General features: G+C 42.3%; 1 protein-coding gene across 12 annotated transcripts in view; it reads left to right on the top strand.

Moving 5' to 3' along the window:
- The window catches only part of AUTS2 (activator of transcription and developmental regulator AUTS2), a 1193236-nt gene that overhangs the window by 818277 nt on the left and 351272 nt on the right, over nt 1-23687 (top strand). For all 12 annotated transcript variants that reach the window (XM_055114461.2, XM_063606264.1, XM_034964274.3 and 9 more), the window contains exon 5: nt 16137-16166. In XM_055114461.2, the coding sequence (XP_054970436.1) occupies nt 16137-16166 (30 nt within the window). The remainder of the gene's footprint in view (nt 1-16136; nt 16167-23687) is intronic.

The following is a 23687-nucleotide window of genomic DNA, read 5'->3' as shown; positions in this document are numbered from 1 at the left end:
GAAACACCAGGATTCAAATGCCTGGATCTTCCTCTTATAGATTTATGACTCTTGACAAGTTGCTTCATGTCTTTAAGACTCCTTCTTTCACTGTAAAATTGGAAAACTAAAACCTACACACTGGGGGCTGGGGGGTGGGGGGAGTTTGCTGTAAGGTTAAAAACGTGAATATATGAAGAGTCTATCTTAGCAGATTTCGTGGCCCTTGCTATGTGCTGACAGTAGCCATATAAATAATGTATTATTGGGTCATTTCCTAATTCCATAATGAAATTTTTAAACAAATTCTTATAGACATTTTTGTTCCTTTTTGAGACTAGTTGAGCTAGACAGTATGGAAAATATGAAGGCTCTTGATGCATGCTTCTCTTCTTCTGATGCAAATTGCAAAATTATTTTCCAAATAGAAATTGACATTCCTCCAGAAGTATATGAGTGTCTGCCTCACGACAGCCTTGCCAACACTGCATATCAGCATTTACATGTTTTTTTCTAATTTGATTGATGAAGAGAAATATATCTCTTTTTAATCTGCATTTCTTTGATTACTAGTGAGGTGGAACATTTTTTTCGTATGTTTATTAGCCATTTATATTTCCTCTTCCGTGAATTGACCTCTTTGCTTTTGAAAGGAAGGATGAGTCTCCAAGGGCTAGCTAGAGAAAAGATGCTCCAGTGATAATTATCTCAGAGCCCTGGGGTGAGGAGTTGCAGGGGAGAGAATTAAAGGTCTCCTGGGGCTATGAGGCGGCTACTAAGTGAGCTGCTTTCTACACCAGAGCGAGGCTTTCTACACAGTCAGCTTGAAATCAGTATTTGTTCTCTACCTTTGTATTTGTTCTGTTAAGAAATATTTTGGATTTTTTAGTGGGACTCTTCACATTCTACTCAAGCCAGTGCTTATAATTCTTTCAGGGCAGACAACGAACATGCCTGTTCGGTTTGGGTTTTTTGCTCTGAAAGTCCCATTGGTTTACAGTGAAGTTGCTGTAGGTCTTGCTTGAGTCTTTTATGATCCCTGCCATCCAGCCAGGAGCTGTGACTGCTCTGTAACCTTCTTAGATTTAAATCTGTTGCTTGTGTTCTCCTCATAGTGTTACAGAGCAGCAGAGGCCATCCATACTGATGTCTTAATATCATTCTCTCCTTAGATTTATAGGGTAAAATAAACCCTCTGCCATAGAAGTGCTTATTGATTACTGAAGTACATAATAAAGCCTAAGAATAAAGTAAGACCAAGTAATCGGTTCTGTTCCTGGGGGATGACAATAAACTCTGGCCGAGGCAGCCTCTGAAGGTTGCCTTTTGCCTTGGAGCTAGGAGGCTCCTTTTTAATTAGTTGTCAAAATAGTAAGCAGTGACTGATAGAAATCAGACAAAAAGAGTACATACTGTATGGTTCCATTTATGTAAAATTTTAAAAAATACCTACTAATCTGTAGTGACAGAAGGCACATCAGTGATATGGTAAGGAACCCAAGAGAGGGATAGAAGCTTTGGGGAGGGATGGACAGGTTCACTGTCTTGATCGTGGTGATGGCTTCACAGGTGTGTACACATATATGAAAAGCTATCAAATTGTGCATTTCAAATACGTACGTGCCTTTTACCAATGTCAGTTATATCTCAATAAAGCCACAAAAAAACAGTGAACAGTATCCCATAAAGAGACAATCCATGGCTCACTCTGTGCTAGAAAAATTTTCTCTTTTCTTAGAAAGCTATATTTTGACAAACATTCATGGGGAATTGTGAGACTACATTTCACCTTCACCTTTAGCTAAATAGGGGTTTTAGAAGACTGAAAGATGCCACCGGAAATTAAAAAAGAAAAAGGCATAAGAAGGTAGGATAGCCCTCTTTCTTCATTCCTTTTTCTTTCCTACATCTGAACCTTAAAGGTGCCTTTTAACATAATTTTTTAGTAAAACAAAAAAAGGTATTTAGAAAATATTAATTCTTTTCTCTCATCCCCCCCAACCCTTCTGCTATTACATTTCCCCCACCCAGAAAAGAGATTCTACAGTGCAGAGTAAAAACTACTCCAAAATGTTGGCAGTCTAAAAGCGGACAGGCATTTTCAACACAAAGAGATGTTTGTTTTCCTTGCATTTTAACTCTTAATTTTTGACACAGTAGGGAACTCCAGCATGGCTGCCATTTAAAATGTAACAATGCCATGCAGCTCTGATTGCCTCTGTCACAGGGGTGTTGTGACTGAAGGCCAGGAGACAAAGCAAATGAGTCCAGAGACAGTGCCTGCTGCTGAAGTGCTGGTCCATTTCTCCACCCGCATTTGAATTTGTCTTTTCTCTGGCTAACTGCTTTTCTGCCCTGATGAGGAGTCACTCGGGGAGACTGAAGCTGGAATTTGTACAACCTCTTTCAGTCCCCTTGATTTTAATCAGAAATACACAATTATTCTTTTCCTCCAAATAGAGAAACTCAATCCCCATTTTAAATTCAATTATTGTAATTGCAGCATTCAGAAAAATAGCACATTCATTTTCTAATAAGAGATTGTGGATACCAAATTACTGCATATAGTATGTCAAAACAGGAAACTTGAGACTGGCAAACCAGTGGGTGTTTTTATCTTGGCAATTTGTATTTTCTTGCAGACAATTTATAGTAATCCTACCCTTCCTTATTTATGATATAGAAGACTAGGTTTTCAAGCCATCCTAAAATAAAGACTGTTTTTGTTGGGTACAGTTTAATTGAAAATCTGTTATGAGTATGAGGAATTCTACAAAGGGCAAAAGTGAAGGCAGATACCCAATAAAGGGAAGAAGAAAAAGGAATCACTTTAGGATCCTATGTGACGGTAGCCTAAGATGTCTTTGGATCTTCTTGAACCATTCTCATTATCTCAAGCCATATTTATATTCCTTTAGCCAAGCTTCTCACTATCTTGCATTTGTAAAAAATCAAAAAAAGAAATCTGGTTGGTGAGAAGTTGATAATGTGGCCATTATGTCTTAGCAATATGAGAGCACCATTGTCCCTCTTCCTGCTCAATTCCAGTTGCTCTAGTTGGCTTGAAGTGAATCAAATGTGAAAAGAAATACAGTTTTTTTATTTTGAGTTTCCTGATTTTCATAAAAGAGTAACCTTAAGATCTGATTTCTTCAAGTGCATGCTGTTATTTTCTTAGGATTTACTGTCACCTCAAAATTATATCCATGTCAGCCAGGCATAGTGGCTCATGCCTGTAATCCCAGCACTTTGGGAGGCTGAGGTGGGTGGATCACCTGAGGTCAGGCGTTTGAGACCAGCCTGGCCAACCTGGTGAAACCCTGTCTGTACTAAAAACACAAAACATTAGCCAGGCGTGGTGGCGCATACCTATAGTCCCACTTATGGGAAGCTGAGGCAGGTGAATCGCTTGAACCCAGGAGGCGGAAGTTGCAGTGAGCCAAGATCGCGCCACTGTGCTCCAGCCTGGGCAACAGAGTGAGACTCTGTCTCAAGAAAAAAAAATTATACCCATCTTTTTCATAGACACATTCAGACACCTACCACACTTTCAGATCTTTTAGTGTTCATGCCGCCAACCACTGTCTCTCTCTTTATCTCTTCACTTAGACATTTTCCATGCTACCTTCCCTCAGGTATTTTGCTACTGTAATTTATTAATTCTTTCACATATATGTATTGAGCACCTTCTAGGTACCAGCTTCAAGTGGAGCAAGATATGAGCAAACTCTGAGATACTGTCAAGGAAACTAGCCAACAGTGTTGGAGGTGCTAGAAACCAACAGTTAAGGTACAGCCAGTGAAGTCAGAGCCCTGGAAAGCTTCCATATGGAAGAAGGAACAGTCATTTCCATGTGTCCTGAAAGGGTGGTGGTCTGTTGGATCCTTGAGTGCCTACTAAGTGCCAGGTACTTTAGTTATATTCTCTCAGCAAATCCCCATTTTTGCAGTTACCTCTGGGAATTTTTATCTCTGTCAAGATTACTCTCCTGGTTGATTTTGGTAAATCAGTCCTTAAACCAATCTTGAATATAAATAATCTGTGAGTAGGGCTATCCAAACTATCTCCTAATTCTGACTGGTCAGAATCGCTAGACAAAGTTTAAAATATGTAGCTTCCTACTTGTACCAGTAATCACCTAGTGTTTTTAATATCCATTCTATTTATCTGTGTATTTATTTTTCCAACTTAACTTTGAACATTTTAATAATGTCAAAGCCCATATGCACTATGCATAGCATAACTTACAAATTTAAACTCCAAATCTTGTACCTATGCATTTTACTTTAGTCCCTGTGTGCGGGTTACTGACTATTTGAAGAATAAGTCCAAGCTACTTCCATCCCAAAAAAAAATGTTCATCAAGAACCTAAAGAAACACTTCAAAATTTCAGCTCTAAGGTGTCTTTCCTTTTTGGTTTTTTATCAGTGAAATAAAACTATTAGTTACCTGGAAGATTCTTCTTGTTGCTCACTTCGTTGAGAGGGAATGATGGTTTCTGGTTTTGTTTGTCTGGGTGGTTGTTTCTGTTTTCGTGTAGCGTAGTATTGAGTCTTTAAATACGTCCTGAGCAGAAATCCTTGCAGAATGTGACTTCCCCTCTGGCAATAAAACGGTACAAAAATTCAACCCAACATTTAAATAATTAGTAAGTTACCCTGTTGTTGTGTGTGATATAACATATCTTTCATGGAAATAACTGGAAAAATGAAACTATTGGTATGTCTTTCTGGCTGCTTTCACATACCTGAACTCATTTAATTCTCACAAAAATCCGGTGGGGTGTGTATCATCGCCATTCACTGGTTAAGAAAGGCAGACTCCAAGAATTAAGTTCCTTTCCAAACACAGCATGATTATTAAGTGGAGGGGGTCAGAATTTGAACCTACGTCAGCCTCAGACTGAATGAGCACTTCCTGTGAGCCAGGGACTGTGCTCAGTCCCTCTTAAGGGAGAGCTGTCTTCTGTGGAGCAGAAATACGGCTATATGGCTGCATTCACGGCTGCTTGTAGGCGCTGCAATCTCTTTTCGGTTTCAGCTTGCCTCTGTATTTTGCCAAGCAATCAATCAGGAAAATATTTTGAAGTAGTTTCTTTGTATAGCCTGAGAGAGAGAATGAGATGGTACGTTATACTGGCTAAGAACATGAACTTTGAAGGACATAACTGGGTTCAAGTACCATCTCTGTCACTGGAAGCCTTACTTACCTTCTCATCTCTAAAATGGAAGGGTGGTAGTATAATACTTTCTTCTAGAGCTGTTGTCAGGATTCTTGGTGTTTTTTGTTTGTTTGTTTGTTTCTTTGTTTGTTTGTTTTGGACAGGGTCTCTCTCTGTCACCCAGGCTAGAGCACAATGACATGATCAGAGCTAACTGCAGCCTTGACCTTCTGGGCTCAAGCAATCCTCTCACATCAGCCTCCCAGGTAGCTGGGACCACAGGCATGCATGACCATACCTGCTAATTTTAAAATTTTTTGCAGGGACAGGGGTCTCGCTATGTTGCCCAGGCTGGCCTTGAACTTCTGGGCTCAAGAGATCATCCCGCCTCAGTCTTCCAAAGTTCTGGGATTACAGGCGTGAGGCATTGCGCCTGGCCTCAGGATTCTTTTTTGATGAATGCCAGCCAACAGCTGGCATTTCTAGAGGAAAACATGCTCTGCCGTTGTTCCTGTGGAGGAATCCTGCAAGATGTGAAACGCACTTCAACAACCAGGCTTTTCCAAAATAGAGAGCTCAGGGCTGCCCTGCCATCATGGACACCCCATCTCTCCTTTAGCTTGAGATGGACATTGACCCTTTGGCTGGGAATTGAATCATGTAGGTGATACTTAGCATGGAAAGCCGTAGCTACATTCAGTGTCTCACAACCTTAGTGGTGGAAGGAAGAATGGTTGCAGCAGCTTCATTACCTGGGGAAAAAGAACTTGGAATTCCAAGCACTTTAAGAAAGATGCTTTTACTTTGAGTGTTGGAGAAAATAGAGCAATTACCTATTGAAGACAAAGTGGATGAAAAAACACCTCTGTTCATGCTACCCTGATCATGTAATCTATTCATATTCATTCTGCCTTCCTGAAGGTGATTCAAGCCAGACTGGCTCTTCCTGCTGGCTGTGCCTTTCCTTCCCCAGGATACACAGGGCACATGGTGATCACCTGAGATTCCCAGCTAAACTCAGACATTTTCTACTCCAAGAGGAGATTCCTCAAAGGGCTACAGCACACAGGCAGCATCAGATAATGTGGAATGAGTGGAAGGAGGGAGGGAGGAGGAATCCATAAATCATCAAATTGTTGTTGAGCATCTTTGAGGGTCCTCAAGAATACACTAGACCCTGTGATGATGCCAGGGACAACCAGCCTGCACTTTCTGAGGAGCTCACTGCCTGCCTGGGGAGCAAGACTTGTATATGTTAAATTAGCAAAGAATTTATGCAAGACGTATGTGAAATCAGTGAAGAATTCTATTCTATCTAGACTAGAGCCAGGGAGATTTCCAACACCTGGTTCATGTATGCTTTTTTAAAAAAAGATATTCAGTCTTACTGAAGATGAATAGATGGATGGATGGATGGTTTCTAACATCTATTGATTGCTTCCTATGTATCAGGCAGTGTTCTAGACATTTTTGTGTTTATTACATATGTACTTATACAAATTATATGTTTATTAACTCAATTAATGTTCTTAGCAACACTATGAGGTACATACTGTCAATAGCCCCATTTAATAGATGAGGAAACTGAAGCACAGAGAGGTTAAGTTCCTTGCTAGAGGTTTCACAGATGGTGTACGGTACAGGCAGGCTTTGCACCCAGGCAGTCTGGCTCCATAGTTATATATGAAGGAGAACGATGTGGTCTTTTCAAGAGCTGTTGGCATCTTGGTTCACACTGAAAGCTACTAGGCTTTGTTATCTGTTCCTCTGGCTTTGGCTTCCTGAGTCTTAAGCACCCTTCTCTTTTCTAGAACATAGACCAGCTTGAACCAACCCTCTGTGATTCCGCCCCGCCTCTCCCCTGGCTGCACCAGGCCTCTCATTTGTAGTTTCTCTTACTGAGCACATTTCTAAACGAGGACGGTTGCTCCACTTTAAGGACATACAAATGGCTTGCCCTCACCTGTCAAGCATGATCCTTGTATTTTACCAGGCCCATTATGAACGCAATCTTTCTGTCGAAAATTTGCATACCTCCTTTCTTGAAAAGTAATGACAGCAATTTCTTTCCCTCCGCTCACTTTCTGAGTGTCTCATTTAACGGCACCTGTGAAACCGACAGGCACAGAGATGAGAAGTGAAAGAGAGCAGTTGATTAAATCATCATCAAGTCGGGCCTCAGAAAGTCAATTCTGCTTGCCGTCTGCAATGATATCCTTTTATCTTAAAGTAATGAGCTATGGCACTTTTGCATCGGGTAATGCGATAAGTTCTATTAGCATGTTCCATTTGCCTCACAAGCAAGGGCAAGTCATTTTAGCTAGCTCATATCACTGCAATCAAAGCAATTGGCTTCCCAGGCAGAGAAGAAAGGGAAAAGGCTCAGGGTGATTTCTATGGATCACAACACAGCGGAAAAAATAGACTCTTGTATTATTTTAACCCATAACATACTTTTCCTTTTTACTCATCAGCAAATTTGGGTTTTATTAGCTTACACAGGACTCCAAAAAGAACCCAGCATCAGTTGAAGCAAACCTGGGGGTGGGGGCTCAGACCCCACCCAAAGCACCAAGAAACTATATATGGGAAGGGAAAATTGCCCCATTACAGAGGGGTCACAAATAGAATTCTGCCAAAGCATACAGGCAAAGATGTCTTCCTGATAGTAACACTGTGGTCTCATAATAAACTCTTGCTTCACACCATCTTCAAAGTCATTTGTAATAGGTCCCCAGGCAAGTACGGATTAATGCTATTGATGACTTAGAATCAGTAAATCAATGACAGAGAAGCAAAGGATCTGTTCCTTAAGCTTAAAAGAGATCATTTACAAATCACCAGGCCCCAGACTGTCAGTTTTACCTTTGGACAAGAGACTTATTTTTCTGAATTTGGCAACCACTGAGGTTTGTGGACTCTGGGTTTTAAGTAAATTTCATCTTTGGGGTTTATGTATATTTATACTTGGCAAAATGTGACTTCCTTTCTTAGGGGAAAACAAGCTGAACTCCCCAAAGAGTTGTGAAATATTCACTTCCAACCCCACTTCCAATAACTCAACAATACTTTAATGATCTGTGGAAATTTACAACATACAGATTGTTTTATGAAATACACTTGGATTTCAAAGTGACAAAAAGGAAAAAAAATTAGAATTTAATTTGTGAGCTTTAAAACTTCAAGTTTGGACAACCTGATTTCTGTCAATATATTTGCACTTCTAATGGGTGGTAGAATGAACCTAGCACATAGTAGTTACCTGAACATTGTTGGTTGAATGAGTGCGTTATTATCTGAGACACTGGAGGGGGAATAAGAAGTGTTCCCTTAGCCCCCTCAGATCACATTGGTTATTTGAGCTCTGGCCAGTTCAAACTGAGAACTTGCAAAAATGTCAGATTCTGAGAACTCCCCATTCAGGAATGCTAGGTTATCAGTACCGAATTCCAGAGGCTTCTGAGAGTTGATTCTCTGTTGTATCTCCTGAACAATTGAAGATTGGTGGACCTCATATTATTTTCAAATGGGCTCATTAGTGATTACCAAAAGCTTCATTCTTGTAAACTGTTGTTTGGAACATGAATCTTTTAATTAGGCTTTCATTTTATCTGAGCTATTTTATTTGATCAGGCGTAGTTACTGTTAAGATAGAGGGGAAGAGTCGACGACATTATTTCACAGTCAGTAAGAATATGGTCTCAGTAAGAACATTTTCAGGTTTAAAAATTTAAAAATTTCTAGGGCCCCAGTAGCTTTAAATTTCACTTAGTCCAAAACCAATATGAGAGCAATGTAAACAGTGTGAAATTAGGGCTTTGTGGATTGATGAAAAACAGACAACATCAGAGCTGCCATATGTGGCACAAAATGGCGGCCCATTTTTACATGAGCAAAGGATTGGGCAGCTGGGCAGGGGATGGTGAACGTGTTTTTAGTCACCATGCTGCTATCTTACTTCTTTAAATAAGAAAATAAGTGTCATGTTTTCTGCAGGTGGCTTCTTCTGAAATTGCTTTTAGGTGAGGGATGTCTTTAAGGTCTTAGATAAACCGCCTGCCCCAAAGGAGAATCGATTTGTTTTGTCACTGGCAAAGTTAAATTATACTTGATGTTAGATATTGTAGTTTACAAGTTGGGGTTCTCCCTCATTTTCCTCTCATTTCCTTTAGGCAGAAACAAGAATAAAATAACTTTGTTCAGCAGTGGTATTCAGCCCTGACATCTTTGGTGGCAATGATAAATGGATTTGAGATACGAAATAACTGTTCCAGCAAGGTCCATTGAGCAGAATAGAGAGCAATGCCCTCCTCAATGTCATTGTATGTGATATATTCAATTATTGCCACTCTGTGCTTAAGAATGCATTCCATCACAAGGTACCTAGAATTCCATCTTGTTGCTACATTCTGAATGAGACAGAGAGATGTCACAGACCTTGACTCATTTCAATTTGGACCAGAGTCTTAAAACACAGATACCGAGATTCCCAAATGAAAATGAAAAATATTTGCTTTTGAATAAATATAATAAAGTCATAATCACATCTTTTTTCTGAGCCTTTTAATGGAAGATATTTTCTTCTGGGCCCCAACTCTAGGCTCTGCTAACGATTTTAACCTCCCTCAGTATGTTCACACATACATCTCTTTGCGTTAAGCAGTCATATTAGTGTTTCTTGTACTTTCTCTTTGGAATCACCTGCCTTTTAAATCATACTTTGCTTATGCTGCATGGAATCAACCACAGTTTGAACAATACTCAAGAAGAATGAGATTGACTTGTCAGTATAATTGAGCATCTATTGTGTCCCAAGGCCTAGAGGTACAAAGATAAGCAAGGCACTGTCCTTACCTACATGGAGCTCATTCTCTGGTAGGAAAGACTGTTGTGGCAAACAACTGCAGTACAGTTTTGTAAGGGATGGAGATAGAAGCAATTAAGTCTTTCTGGAAAAGTATTGGAAGATTCAAAAAAGGAACTGTGTTTTGAAGGTGAATGTCAGGCTTTTAGGTAGAAACTTGGAGGAATAGAATTCCCAGTAGAGGGAATTGTTAAGTGCAGATGGCTGGTGGCATGACTGAGCGTGAGTGGGCGTGGTTGAAGCAAGGTATGTTAGGATAGTGCCACACAATGCGAGGATGCCAACCAGGGCCGGACCACAAGCTGTTTGCAACCAACCTGCTGTGAGATTAGTATGGGGAGTCAAGAGTAAGCATTGGGAAACTTTTAGAGTAACTCAGTAGCATAATTTTGTGTTTCATAAATCTAATAATTTTTTAAAATGTATTATATATATTTGTTTTTCTTTTTCATTTTTCAAGAATTTGACTTTTTATTATATTTTACAAAAGTAATTGTCGTAACATATTAGAAATTAAAGAAAGCAAAACAAAAACAAATGGCTCTTCACCACAGAAAGCTTAAGAAGCATTGTGTTGAGAGAGTGGTTGGGATTTGGGAGTTGAGGGGGATTAGAAACAGAATGTGAAGGGTCTTCATAAGCCTTGTGAAGCATCTGCATCAAATAGAAATTTAGGAAATCCACTCTGGTCAATAAGGACTTGGATTAGAAAAGGAAGAGAGCATAGACCTTGGAAAGCAGTCATTATCCTCTTGTAATGACAAAATAAAACCCTGAACTAACGCAGTAGCCATGGCCACAGGGATGGAGAGTTAGAAAGCAGAATCAATAACGTGGGGTGAGAGAGGAAGATAAGTCCGCTTAAGGATGGGGTCAAGGATAAGGCTCTTCACTTACGCAGTTGAGTGATTGCTTGGTGATGCTATTACCAAGGGCAACGTGGGAGAGGGGCAGTTTCAGGTGAGCAAAGATGTTGAGTCCAGATTTAGATGGATACTTGAGTCTGAGTGTTCGCCACACTTCAACAGGGGGCACATACCCAACGGAAGCTTAATAATACTTAACATTTATCATCTGTACATACTTGGTACCATGCACTAAGTTGTTTACATGTATTAACTCATTCTCCTCTTCTAGCCATATTTTACAGAGAAATAAACTAAGGCCCAGAGAGTTTAAATAACTTTTCCAAAGTTACACAGCTGGCAAATGTGGGCATAGAGATTTTTGAGTTTCAGCATATACATGGTAGAAAGGACCAAGGGAATCTTTAAGGACTCCCTTGAAAGTCACATAGAAACAATAGAACTCCAGATGCAACTCTGGGGAGACAGTGACATTAAAGAATATGCAGAAAAGGAAGGGCCTTGAAAAGACAGTCGCAAACAGCAATATTGGTGAATGGGTGCAAAGGGAAAAATTCTAAAGGATGTGCAATTGAAACAATCTAAATAACCAGCACTGGGGAATTTTTTAATTAGATTATGTTACAATCCACACAGCAGATTGCAGTGTCGCCATTTTTTAAAGTGATGTTACAGGATAAATTTTACTGATTAAACTGAAATATTTGACGTGTTATGTGAAAATCAAAGCAGATTCCAAAATGGTAGGAATTCATTTTTATTTCTTAAAATGTATGTTTAAAAGACGAGTGGGATTATATCCTTAAGACTGGAAAGACTTACAAAAATGTATTAACAGTGTTTACCTAAGGATTGTAGATTTATGGGTAATTTTTAAAATGTATCCAGTAAATATGTTTTTTTTGTTTGTTCGTTTGTTTGTTTTTGAGACGGAGTCTCGCTCTGTTGCCCAGGGTGGAGTGATCTCAGCTCACTACAACCTCCGTCTCCCTGGCTCAAGCGATTCTCCTGACTCAGCCTCCTGAGTATCTGGGATTACAGGCGCATGCCACCACGCCCGGCTAATTTTTGTATTTTTAGTAGAGATGGCGTTTCACCATGTTGGTTAGGCTGGTCTCAAACTCCTGACCTCATGATCCACCCGCCTTCAGCCTCCCAAAGTGCTGGGATTACAGGCGTGAGCCCCGTCACCCGGCCGTAAATTTGTATTTTCAAAAGGAGAAAGATTGGGTGGGTTGGTTTGTTGTTTAAGGGGTAAGACTTGTCTGGGAAAGGAAGACTATGCCTCCAGCAGTTCACTTTTAATTCATGAAACCAGGGGAAGAGACGGTGAAGATGGAAGTTGAGCGGTTGCAGTATTGGGATGGCTGGAAGGACTCAGGTTTAGCAACTAGTCCCTTTCTAACTGTGCATTTGAGGCCTTTGGCCAGGCGTGCACACCTCCTCTTTCTCTCCTTTTGTGTGTGATGGTTTGGGTCATGTCTTTGTCTGAAGGCTGGGTGACCACGAATTCTTATCTGTGATTGCTGTAAGGCCTAGTTGTTTCTTTTTGTCTCTTTTCATTTCTTGCTTTTAAAATGGAGGAAATATTTTTAGCTTTTCACAGCGGGCTCTGAAATCTTGTCATGGAGAGTACTTCGTCACCTCAAGCTGGTAGTTAGTGTGCAACCTGTTTGCTAATAAACCAAAGCAGGACCCCGATGTCAAAATGCTTAAAATGGTCAAATCCGCTGGGACGCCGTCTCTGCATCTGACATGCCTTTTCCATTTCCCAGCCTCATGCAGAACATAAACCTGCATCAGGAGGTGGCTCAATGTGAACTCTTATAAATTGGAGTGGGTATCTAGGGATTGAGGAGCAGACACTTCTTCTTTTAACCTTTGAAGACCAAGAATCATTTGGCCAAAAAAATCCACAGTGTATTGAACTTAGGGTGTGAAAGCTATACAGTGTATTAAATGTGAATTTGAGACCATGAATTCTACCCACACTGACTCTATAAAACAGCCTCCCTTTTTCATAAAGCAGGCCCATAAACCGCTGCCAGTGAAGCAGAAAGACTCCTTAGGACTGTGGCTCGCTTTCCGTCTGGGGTTGTCAACAAACCCCCTTTATGAGTGGAATAGACCTCTTGTATGTGTCGAGCTTCTGGCTTTTTACAGAGTGTGTTAGGAGCCAGGCAAGGCAAACGTTAGGCGCTGTTTGCTGAGTGCATTTATTGCCTTTGCATAATTTATGAGCTGGAGGGGTTGACCATCATTCGTCTCTGCCAGGGGCTGGCACTCGAGGCTCCAGAGAGTGGAGCTGTAAATTGGATGGTGCGCTCCTGCTGAGCTCACGGCAAAGTCCTCGGGTCAGTATGGGAATTTAATACCAGAAATGGAACTGTTTTCTCAGCACACCATGTGGACCCCAGTGCAGCAGAGACTGTTTTGGCAGACTCCACGACTGGCCTTGTCGAGGAGCTGTCACTCACCCGGCATGTTGTGTGGGGAGCCTGAGCATTTTTAATCGGCTTGGCATCCGTGCTGCTTCCATAATGGATACCAGTAGGTCTCAGTTCTTCACCATATGCTTAACTCTGGAGACAAGGTGCTTCTGGGTATATCAGTAATTACTTGATGCAGAATTAAGTGGACCTTGAAATTAGAACTGGACCGTTGGAAAGCAGGAAGCTTAACACTTTGATAGAAATAACCATTCCCAGGGACATACTGCCGTTAGGATAGGGGGCACAGTGGTGCTTCTTTCCCAGCTACCCCACTCCTCGTCCTCCCTGCACACCAGATCCTTGGGGAGGTGGGCAAATGCGATGCCACAGCCTTCAGCTGTCATTGATTACCTCACAAGGAGCGCTGTGAACATCTGGGAACGTGAGCCTGCCTGGCAAAATAGTCTTCTGCCTTCCACACCCCTCCTGAATTGAGCGTTGTCACTCTTGAAAATGTGCCCAGATCTTAGGAACCTCACAGAGGGCTTAATTAAAGGCAATGGAGAGATCACACAATCAGGACACTATTGTTCCTCATCCACCTGCGGTTCTAGGCCTTCAAAGTCTTTATCTCATCCAATTTCTTTCTCAGCTCATTTGACTTATTATAATAAAGAAACCACTCATCAGGTCAAAGAATGTAAATGTAGACAATCTGAGGTTGGAAGCTGGGTTGGAAATGATGCACCGCACTTGGTTAAATCGCTGTCACTGAATATCTGACTACCCTGTGGCACTGAGGAGCCAATGGGAGAAGTAGAAAATGTTCTAATCCCCCAGTCTATAAGACTGTGATATAAGTTCCTAAATGCTTTTACTACGGAGTGCTTAGTCTGAAAAGAATAAGTAGTCCCCAGGTTGTCTCATAATAGCAAGAAGTCCATTTAGATGGGTGTTCTGTTACTTCCCATTAAAAGCTCTCTAATAGGAGCTTAAACAATAAGGTAACTTAGTGTTTTCTGAATAAAAGTCCTGAGGCAGGCTGCCCTGAGATGGGTTCAGTGGTCCAATTCTGTCAGGCATTTTTTCCCTTGGTCCCACTCTGTTGTTTTTGTACTGGGTCTTTTTGCCTCATTTTTGCAAGATGGCTGCTACGTATCTGGACATCAAGTTCTTATACACTCATGTTCAAAGGCCAAAGGCAGGTGGTTCCTTCTTTTCTTTGTTTACTGGGGAGACAAAATTGTTTCTAGAGCCCTCAGCAGATTTCAGAATCTCATTGGCCAAAGATGGGCCTTCAAATAAGCGATTACAATGCCCAGAGGTTTACCTCTTTTCCCATCTTTAGCTTCAAGAAAAATTGAGAAAGAAAATACCTGGCATTTTTAACCTCAAAGTGTCAGGAGAAGGTACAGACTAGGGAGAAGGGAGTTGTGAATGGCTGTGGGGATCTAGCCAGCAGTGGCTGCCCTACAAGCAAATTTATTTCCTGTTTCTGTTCAAAGCTATACCAACTCCCATGTCCAGGTGGCCACACTAAAAAACCTTGGCATCATCCTAGACACATCCCTGTTACTTGCTTCCCATATCCATGTGTTATCAAATCCTGTTGGTTCTACCTTCAGAATTGCTGTGCCATCTGCTTCTACCTTCCTAAACCATGGCACCACCCTGGGTTAGACAGTGGAATGGCTGCCAAACCACTCTCCCTGTGACCTGTTTTTTCCCCACTGTGCACTCTGTCCACGTTCCCACAGAAAGTCATCCTCATGGAAGCAGCTCTGATCATGCCACACCCCTGCTAGTGTTTGTATCCCAGCTTCATGTCTTACTGCTAAACGGAAGGCTCCTTTAGAGCCAGGCCTGTATCTCAGGTGAATTTCAGTCTAGTTTAGCAGTTCCTTATCAAGGGCTGTTGACTGAATGAATAGATACATTTACCTGCTGAGCTTTACTCTAACAAAACACATCCCCCAGTTTTTCATTGAATATTGAATTAACAAAACACTTCATTTTTTTTAAGTTGTGTTCTTTTTTCCCTTGCTTATCATGAGGATCCCAAAGATTGGGGTTAATTATTAATTATCACTCTCTGCTTATCCCAAACCAAACTCAGTGGTTGGAATTTGGGATCTGTTTGATATGTTCTGAGTCTATGGCCCTAAAGCATACTTGTTTGCCCATATTTTTTATTTACTACCCTGACCTCTTGTCTTTGGCATACTTTTTATAGGGAATATTCCTTCTATTCTCTGGGCCTCTAAACCGGAAAAGGCAGCCATCACAAGTGGTGAGCCTTGGCCATTATGTTCTGTTTCCTTCAAAGTTCAAATGAGTGACTACAACGCCCAGAGGTTTACCTCTTTTCCTGTAGAAAAGCACCGGTAGAGATACAGCCATTCACATTAGCTGAAGATAGAATGTCTTCGTTAAGAAATTGATTTTGCTCTGAATTTCGTTGAACAATCTTGATTCACCTTAATCCTGTGGCTGACTCCTAGAGGGGCATCGCCTCTACCCTGCCATGGTAGGAGGGAAGCGCTCACTTGTGTGATTGAGCACCTTGCTGGACTGACCTGAGGAAGAGCCACAGAGTACAGGCATCAGATGAAATCAACAAAATAACTTTTTTGCATCTGGATAGCATTTTGTTTCAGATGCTGTTTACTAGCACTTGAACTGGAGAAACTCTTTCTTTCCAGGAAGACAGCATTTTTTATTTCCTTTACTTATCTTGCACTTTTTTTGTATGGGGGTTGGGGGAGGAGGCATCAAAAGCAAAAACATACTCAGTTCTTGCACTAACCCTTATTCTCTTGTCTTCATTTTCAGTGTGACAGTGACAGTGACCAGGAAGAGAAGGTAAGACCCCCCCTCCCCCATTGTGGGCACAGCACATAACACACTGAACACCAGAGTCCTCCCACACACAGCTGCAGGGTAGGATGCCAGCTTCATGTTGACAGGACCTTTTCTCTTTAGGAAAGATGGGCATTATTCACACAGTGACATTTCCTATGCTATGACACGTTTAATTTGTCAGATCTACCTTTTTTTCATTTAAACAAGACCTTTAATATTGCATATATGTGACACTGAGTTTTTACTTTATGGAAGATGACTCATAGACTCAAAAACATTTTAAAAGACAAAATTATTTATTTTAATAACCATCTGATTTTTAAAAATCCATGATGAGAACGTTAAACTTGCTAGTATGTGTTTATAATGTCATTTCTGCATTTATTTTACTGACCCATATGCTTTTCTGTACCTATTGGCCTTCTTGATAGAAATGTTAACGGTATGTGTCTAGGAATCTCATCATGGGGTACGGGTGGCCAAGGGAGGTCAGATGGGAACTGCCCTCTTCCCATCCGGGAGGACCGCCAGGTAGGAGGACAGTTCTTCCAGCAGGTACATGCTCTGTTTCGAGGCTCATGGGCACCAGCCTCTGTGTATCCAGATCAACATGGATCAAGAAAAGGAACTCCGTTTCTGAGGTTCCAGAAGATTGGATCACAACTCGGTAAAGTGAGCTTTCTGCTGCCTGAAGCAAAGGGATTATTTGTCTGTTTGGTCTTTCTTTCTAGCCGTTCCAATCCCCAACCAAAGTTCCTTCCATTTTTACTGCTGCTTTGTGTTATTTCGAAAAGAGTTACCTGAATATCATGGTTTCTGTATTGCTTGGCATCAAAAGGATGGACTCGGCCTCCCTTCCCCCGTTTCTGGATCTGTCCTGTGCCCTGTGCTTTGACTTTCACCTCCTACATGCTTGCGGATTTTATTCAGAATGCTGCGGTTAGTATTTAGTGGGATCTTTCCAACAAACCCAGAATTTTTCTCTCCCTCTCTGCTACCAGCCTCCAAGAGAGATCTAAAGGCTCCTGTTCTGTACTGTCGTTAATTTGAATTCAGCATATGTAGCCTGTTATAAAATGCGAGACATCATCATTTGAGCAGGTCAAGCATATTCAGATGAAGACAAATGGTGCTTATTTGATTTCCTTAAAATCAGGAAATGAAAAAAGTGCTCTCTGGAGAAATCATGTTCTGCCTGACTTGGATGATAGACCAATGCATGTCCCCTAGATAAGAACAGGCTCTCGCCTTGAGGTTTTTATCTCTGAAGGACGGCCAGGACTGTCAGCTTGCTGACATGTGCATTATCCATGTCATTTTAAACAAAGTGACCTATGGAAGGGTGCGCTGTGCTGTGACATGGTAATGGGCTGTTGGATGACAGCGAAAGTACACACTGGAAAGGGGGCTGTGGATTATTCTTTTGTTTAACTGACAAGTAGGAGCTTCCTTTCTCCAGCCCCCAGGAGTCTTAGCTCCTTGGAAGCAGGACTCCTGGTGTCTCAGGCAGCCAGTGTGTAGTGGGTGCCAGGGACATGTGCACAGCAGTAATGGTTCAGTGTTCAAGACACGGTCATTGGCCCCCAAACCCCCGAGGCCACATTCCCACATGGTGGGCATCACTGGTACCCAGGGAGGGACTGGTACCTTCTGGCCATTCCAGATCTATCAGCAATGGTTGATCTCACTTTCTAAGTCTGTGCCACTTTTCCAAAAGGATAAATCTTATTCAGGGTTGTACAACCAAGCTGACATTCTTTCCTTAAAAGGAAATGTGGGGCCAGGCGCAGTGGCTCACGCTTGTGATCCCAGCACTTTGGGAGGCCGAGGTGGGTGGATCACGAGGTCAGGAGATTGAGACCATCCTGGCTAACACTGTGAAACCCCGTCTCAACTAAAAATACAAAAAATTAGCTTGGCATTGTGGTGGGCGCCTGTAGTTCCAGCTACTCGGGAGGCTGAGGCAGGAGAATAGCTTGAACCTGGGAGGCGGAGGTTGCAGTGAGCAGAGATCGCACCACTGTACTCCAGCCTGGGTGACAGAGTGAGACTCCATCAAAAAAAAAAAAAAAAAAGGAAATGTGAATTCCAAAACCATCACCAGTCTTCAGCAGTGGTAGAAGGTGGTAAGGATGCCCGGTTTTGTGTTCCTTGTAAATGTCTTCACCAGTGGCCTCAACCTTGACACCCAAATCACCTAGGGAGCTGCTACAAGTTCCAGTGCCTGGGCCTCATCCCAGGTCAATGACCTTGGAGCCTTTGGGGCTGTCTTGAACCATGGGTCTTGATGATCACCTAACTCTGGTAATTTCTAGGAATAATCTGCCTCTGGTTGTCAGAGGGATCTGGGGGCCAATACTGAGAGCACCCTACCAGGTCCTTTCCCATCACCTGAATTCCTGAGTAGTTATTGCCTGGGTTTCCATCTCTAAGTGCAAGAAGTAAAGTGTCGGAATAATGGGTATTGGGAAGGTAGCTCCCACCTACCACTCTGAGCTTGAGTAGATTTCAGGGTAATAAAGCGGGTACATAGTTGTTTATAGGCGAGTCCAAGAGTGGCAATGGCAAGAAGGGAAGGGGTATTAGGAGTGTTCCTCAGATTCATGGCGCACCTCCTGCCCTGCACCCCCAGCCATTCTTCCTTTCTACTGTGGTGATCCTGCAGGTCTTAAGTGGGAGCCGCACCATAACCAGTGTTGACATCATCTGCCTCTGTTCTGCCCCATGCCATTTCTCCAGAGGGCTCCCAACAGGAGCCATTGAGACTCTAATTGCCCTCACACCTGCTTGGCCCTGTTGCAGTTAAGACTGTTAGGCTTCCCCTTTTGGACTGAGATTGTCTGGTGTTTATCGCCAACTTTAACACCATCCTCCAAGACTTCTGCTCTGTCGGAGCCTGGGCCCCTGTCAGCCTCCTCTGTGAAGAAACCTCTTGCCTGTGCCCCCCTCGAAGCCCCAGAGCTAACCAGGGCTGCTTTCATGTGTTGCTTGGAGGATTCGCATTCGAATCTGAATTGCTAATGGTGGAAAAGATGCCACTCAGTGTCCTGGGATACCTTCAGCAAGCCCCACCAGGGATGCTGTTGGAGGCAAAAGTGAAACTTGTCAGGGACCCACTGGGATTTCTCTCTGGAAGACCTGCCATTCTCTTACTCCATAGGGATCTGCAGAACCGGCAGGCTAAAATTAGGGTACTGTGTTTCACACAGCTGACTGAATTAAGATAAACTCTGCTTTCCTCTGATATGAAGTTGTAATTTATAAAATGATACCCTTACTAATTAACGTGGAAGTGACTCCGAAAGGGGCTAAAAAAGCAGAGCTTTCCCTAAATGCAGGAGACACACTTGTGCACAAAAAGGCTTTGATGAGACACTGAGCAAAGTATCTCCCTTATCCTCCCCTCCCAGCCACGTGAATACATTGCACATTAATGTCAGATAACCGCGAGGACGTTCATGAAGAGTAGAAATTGGGCTGGGTGCGGTGGCTGATGCCTGTAATCCCAACACTTTGGGAGGCCAAGGCGGGGAGATGACAAGATCAGGAGTTGGAGACCAGCCTGACCAACATAGTGAAACCCCGTCTCTACTAAAAATACAAAAAATTAGCCGGGCGTGGTAGCATGTGCCTGTAGTCGCAGCTACTCGGGAGGCTGAGGCAGGGGAATTGCTTGAACCCGGGAGGCGGAAGTTGCAGTGAGCCAAGATTGCACCATTGCACTCCAGCCTGGGCGACAGGGCGAGACTCCATCTCAAAAAAAAAAAAAAAAAAAAAGATAGAAATTGGGTGGGGAATTACAGAAGGCTGAGAACACTGCATCTTAGATGCGGGATTGTTCTTCATTGTAGTGAGAGCTAAGAAAAGAGGCAGCACTTGGCACCCTTAATCACCCAAATTAAGCAATTATTCTGATCCCCCATTCGAAATGAATTGGTATCATGAGAACAAAGAGGCAACATGCAATTGCCAAATATTTGGCCTATATTTTATTGTTTCCTTTCTTTCTCCAGTACTGGCAGCAGCCCATTATGCTAAGAAATACCCCGTTTGGTTATGAAGTTAATGTGGAGATTAAAAGTCATTCCCTCTTCTACCCACACCCTTTTTCTTGTGTATAGCATGTGACTGAGCTGATTGGAAGGCATATAGCCCAGTGGCCAAGCACTTGGGCCTCAGTGTGATGGCTGATGCATGTTTCTGACTCTGTCCATTTCTATTTTGTTGTGGACAAGCCTTGGCTTTCTCAGCTGTCAAATGGGGGTGACAACAGCTCTACATATAGTCCTATAGCAATTAAATGAAAGCATTTAGGGCCAGGCATGGTGGCTTATGGCGGTAATCCCAGCACTTAGGGAGGCCAAGGCGGGACAAAGTGGGCTCTTGTCTTTGAGCCCTAGAGTTTGAGACCAGCCTGGGCAACATAGTGAGGCCCTGTCTCTAAAAAAAAAAAAAAAAAAAAAAAATCTTAAAACTTAACCAGGCATGGTGGCATGTGCCTATAGTCCCAGCTAGTCAGGAGGCTGAGGCAGGATGATTGCTTGAGCCTAGGAGTTTCAAGACTGCAGTGAGCTAAGATCATGCCACTACACTGCACTCCAACCTGAGTGACAGAGTGAGACCCTGTCTCTAAAAAAATAAAAATATATGAAGGCATCTGGCTCAGTGCCTGGTCCATAGTAACTGCTCAATAAATGTTAGCTTTTGTTCATTTTACTTGAGATAAAATGAGAGAGGACGCTTGAAAAAAGAGGAAGACTAGCATCCTCTTTGGAAAGCTGGGGTTCTTCTAGAGAACCTGCTGGAGGGTTTCCCCAGAATCTGAGGCTCAGCCTTTATCCCAAGGGCCCTTCTCCTGGACACAGGCTGAATGGAAGTGTTAAATTTTGAAGGGTTCTGAAACAGTGTCTTTTTAAACCCCTTATCCAAACATCAGGCCTTCCTCTGAGCAGAACCTGGAGCCAAGAGCACGTGTACTGTCCTGGAGGGATCAAATGGTGATTAAGTGAATTGTATAGCTCTTGTCCCTTCAGCAACTGTTCCCAAATGCCAAACACTGTCGGTTCCCAGAAACCCATCACAGGAGAGATGTTCTGGGGTAGGGCCAGAGCATCTGTATTTTTTAAAAAGCTTCCTAGGTAATTTAGGTACACAACTGGTTTTGAGAACTACTGCCTTATAGTAAATGTCAAAGGGAAACATGATTTTTTCCCCGTGTTTAATGCTCTTGAAATTTCGACTGCTTAGGAGAAAAACTTGAAAGTTGTGGAGATGTTGCCTGTGTGTGCAGACATGTGCCACCCATGCTTATGTCTGTAGATACCGGGCATAAGTATACATGCAGTACACACATACACAATCTCACAGAAATGAATCCTTCTCCTTTTCCTATCAATCTTTTAACATGACTCCTGATTGCAGTTTTTTCTCTCTGTGCTGTTAGCAGTAGGAACAACCACCTGGAGAAGGTGTTTGTGCTCCTGGGCTTTGCTTTGGTACTGTGTCGTGTACCCAGGACAGCCTACTGGCACAATGGCTAACTGCAAATGCAGTACTACCGATTTTTCACACCTGCTTTCCCTCTTTCCACACACTTTTTGGTGCATTCCCTTTTTTGTTTAGAGACAGAGTCTCGCTCTGTTGCCCAGGCTGGAGTGCAATGGCATAATCTTAGCTCACTACAGCCTCGAACTCCTGGACTCAAGCAGTCCTCCCACCTCAGCCTCCCAAGTAGCTGGGACTACAGGTGTGTACCACCATACTCAGATAACTTAAATTTTATTCTGTAGAGATGGAGTCTCACTATGTTGCCCACACTGGTCTCAAACTCTTGGCCTCAAGTGATCCTCCTGCCTTGGCCTCCCAAAGCACTGATATTACAGGCATGAGCAACCATGCCTGGTGTTCATTTTTAAATTCATGCTAAAAGTTGTTGTGTTTGATCATTTTATGTTCACTTGTGTGGGAAGGGGCTTCTAAGAAAAGCAGCAAAGAAAACCAGCAAAGTCTTATGTTCCTAACTCAACACAAACCACATGCCTAACTTGGCTCGTGCAGGAGTCAGAAACTGCTGAGATGTCAAACTGAAGACTGGGCATGTGGTTTGTGCTTATAGTGGAAGAGTCCCATCCCTTGGTTGGCCATGTTTCACACTTGGTAAGGTTTGTGCACCCTCAGCAACATTCCAGAAGCTCAGAAGGCCCTCATTGTTGCTTGTGGAACCCCCAGCCTTAGTTTTCAAATAGGATATATTTTGATCAGGAGACAGTTTGGAGGTACTGTCCTATTTTGTAGCTAGAAAGGAATATCTCCACCTTTCCAGATTTCATAGCAGCAAAGCAGACAGCCATCACCCAGGGAAAGAGAAGGGATCCATGTTCTTGTCTTTATATCCCTAATACTTTGCACAGAGCTTGATATGAATTAGGTGTTCAGTGTTTTGCAAAATTTGCATTTTCTTTCCTGGATACTCATCTCCAAACGGAGGGGATAAGTGAACCAAGTTCAGAAGACTCATACTCAAACCTGATTGCACCTCATACAGTCGCAATGTCTATTTCCTGGACCCCCAAAATGTGTGATCTGTTCCTCAGGCTTCTATATTTCATCTACAGTTTTCTCATACAATATATCTAAGCCATTTATAAGTTTCCTAACTTATAAATAGACAATTTCTTATGGTTCTTGGCTGAGTCTCAGGAGATTTTTAATTCATTTTTGTTTTTTGAAATGGAGTCTCGCTCTGTCACCCAGGCAGAAGTGCAGTGGCGCAGTCTCGGTTCACTGAACCCTCCCACTCCTTGATTCAAGTGATTCTCCTGCCTCAGCCTCCCGAGTAGCTGGGATTACAGGCACCCACCATGCCTGGCTAATTTTTGTATTTTTAGTAGAGACAGGGTTTCACCATATTGGCCAGGCTGATCTTGAACTCCTGACCTCAGGTGACCGGCCCATATTGGCCTCCCAAAGTGTTGGGATTACAGTCATGAGCCACCGCACCTGGCCTAAGAGCTTTTTATTTTGGATGCGTGATTTCCGTGATGCCCATCTACTCAACCTCTTCTTACCCCTTCAGGATTTTGTCTGGGTTAAAATGACATTTTATTGTTCTTCCAAAATCACCATATTTCCAATTGGCTTAATTACATTGCATACATCCCAAATACACATTGATACTATCCTTGGATTAAATTTCTATGGTAAATTATTTTAAATTCAGAATCTCATTATCTTTTTCATATGATAACATTTTCAGGCAAAACCAAAAATTACTTCACTTATACTGAACATGTATGTACAATAATCTGTTCATTACTACCATGTCATGCACCTGAAAAAGAAGTTATAAATGTACAGATTTTCAATTAAATATAGGTAAGTCAACAGAATAAATACTTGTTATTGGAAATATGTCAGGCATTTTCAGCTAAGGTTTTGTTTCTTGAAATAAACAGTGAGAAGAAAGAACAGGTTCTAGATGTTCTATTGCTCGCAATAGGTGGGTGGTGGAGAAGGGCACTC

Source organism: Pan paniscus, chromosome 6 (genome assembly GCF_029289425.2).
Source record: "Pan paniscus chromosome 6, NHGRI_mPanPan1-v2.0_pri, whole genome shotgun sequence".
Taxonomy (NCBI): Eukaryota; Metazoa; Chordata; class Mammalia; order Primates; family Hominidae; genus Pan; species Pan paniscus.
Note: the sequence above shows the minus strand (reverse complement) of the source record. Positions and strands in the feature narration are given on the sequence as shown.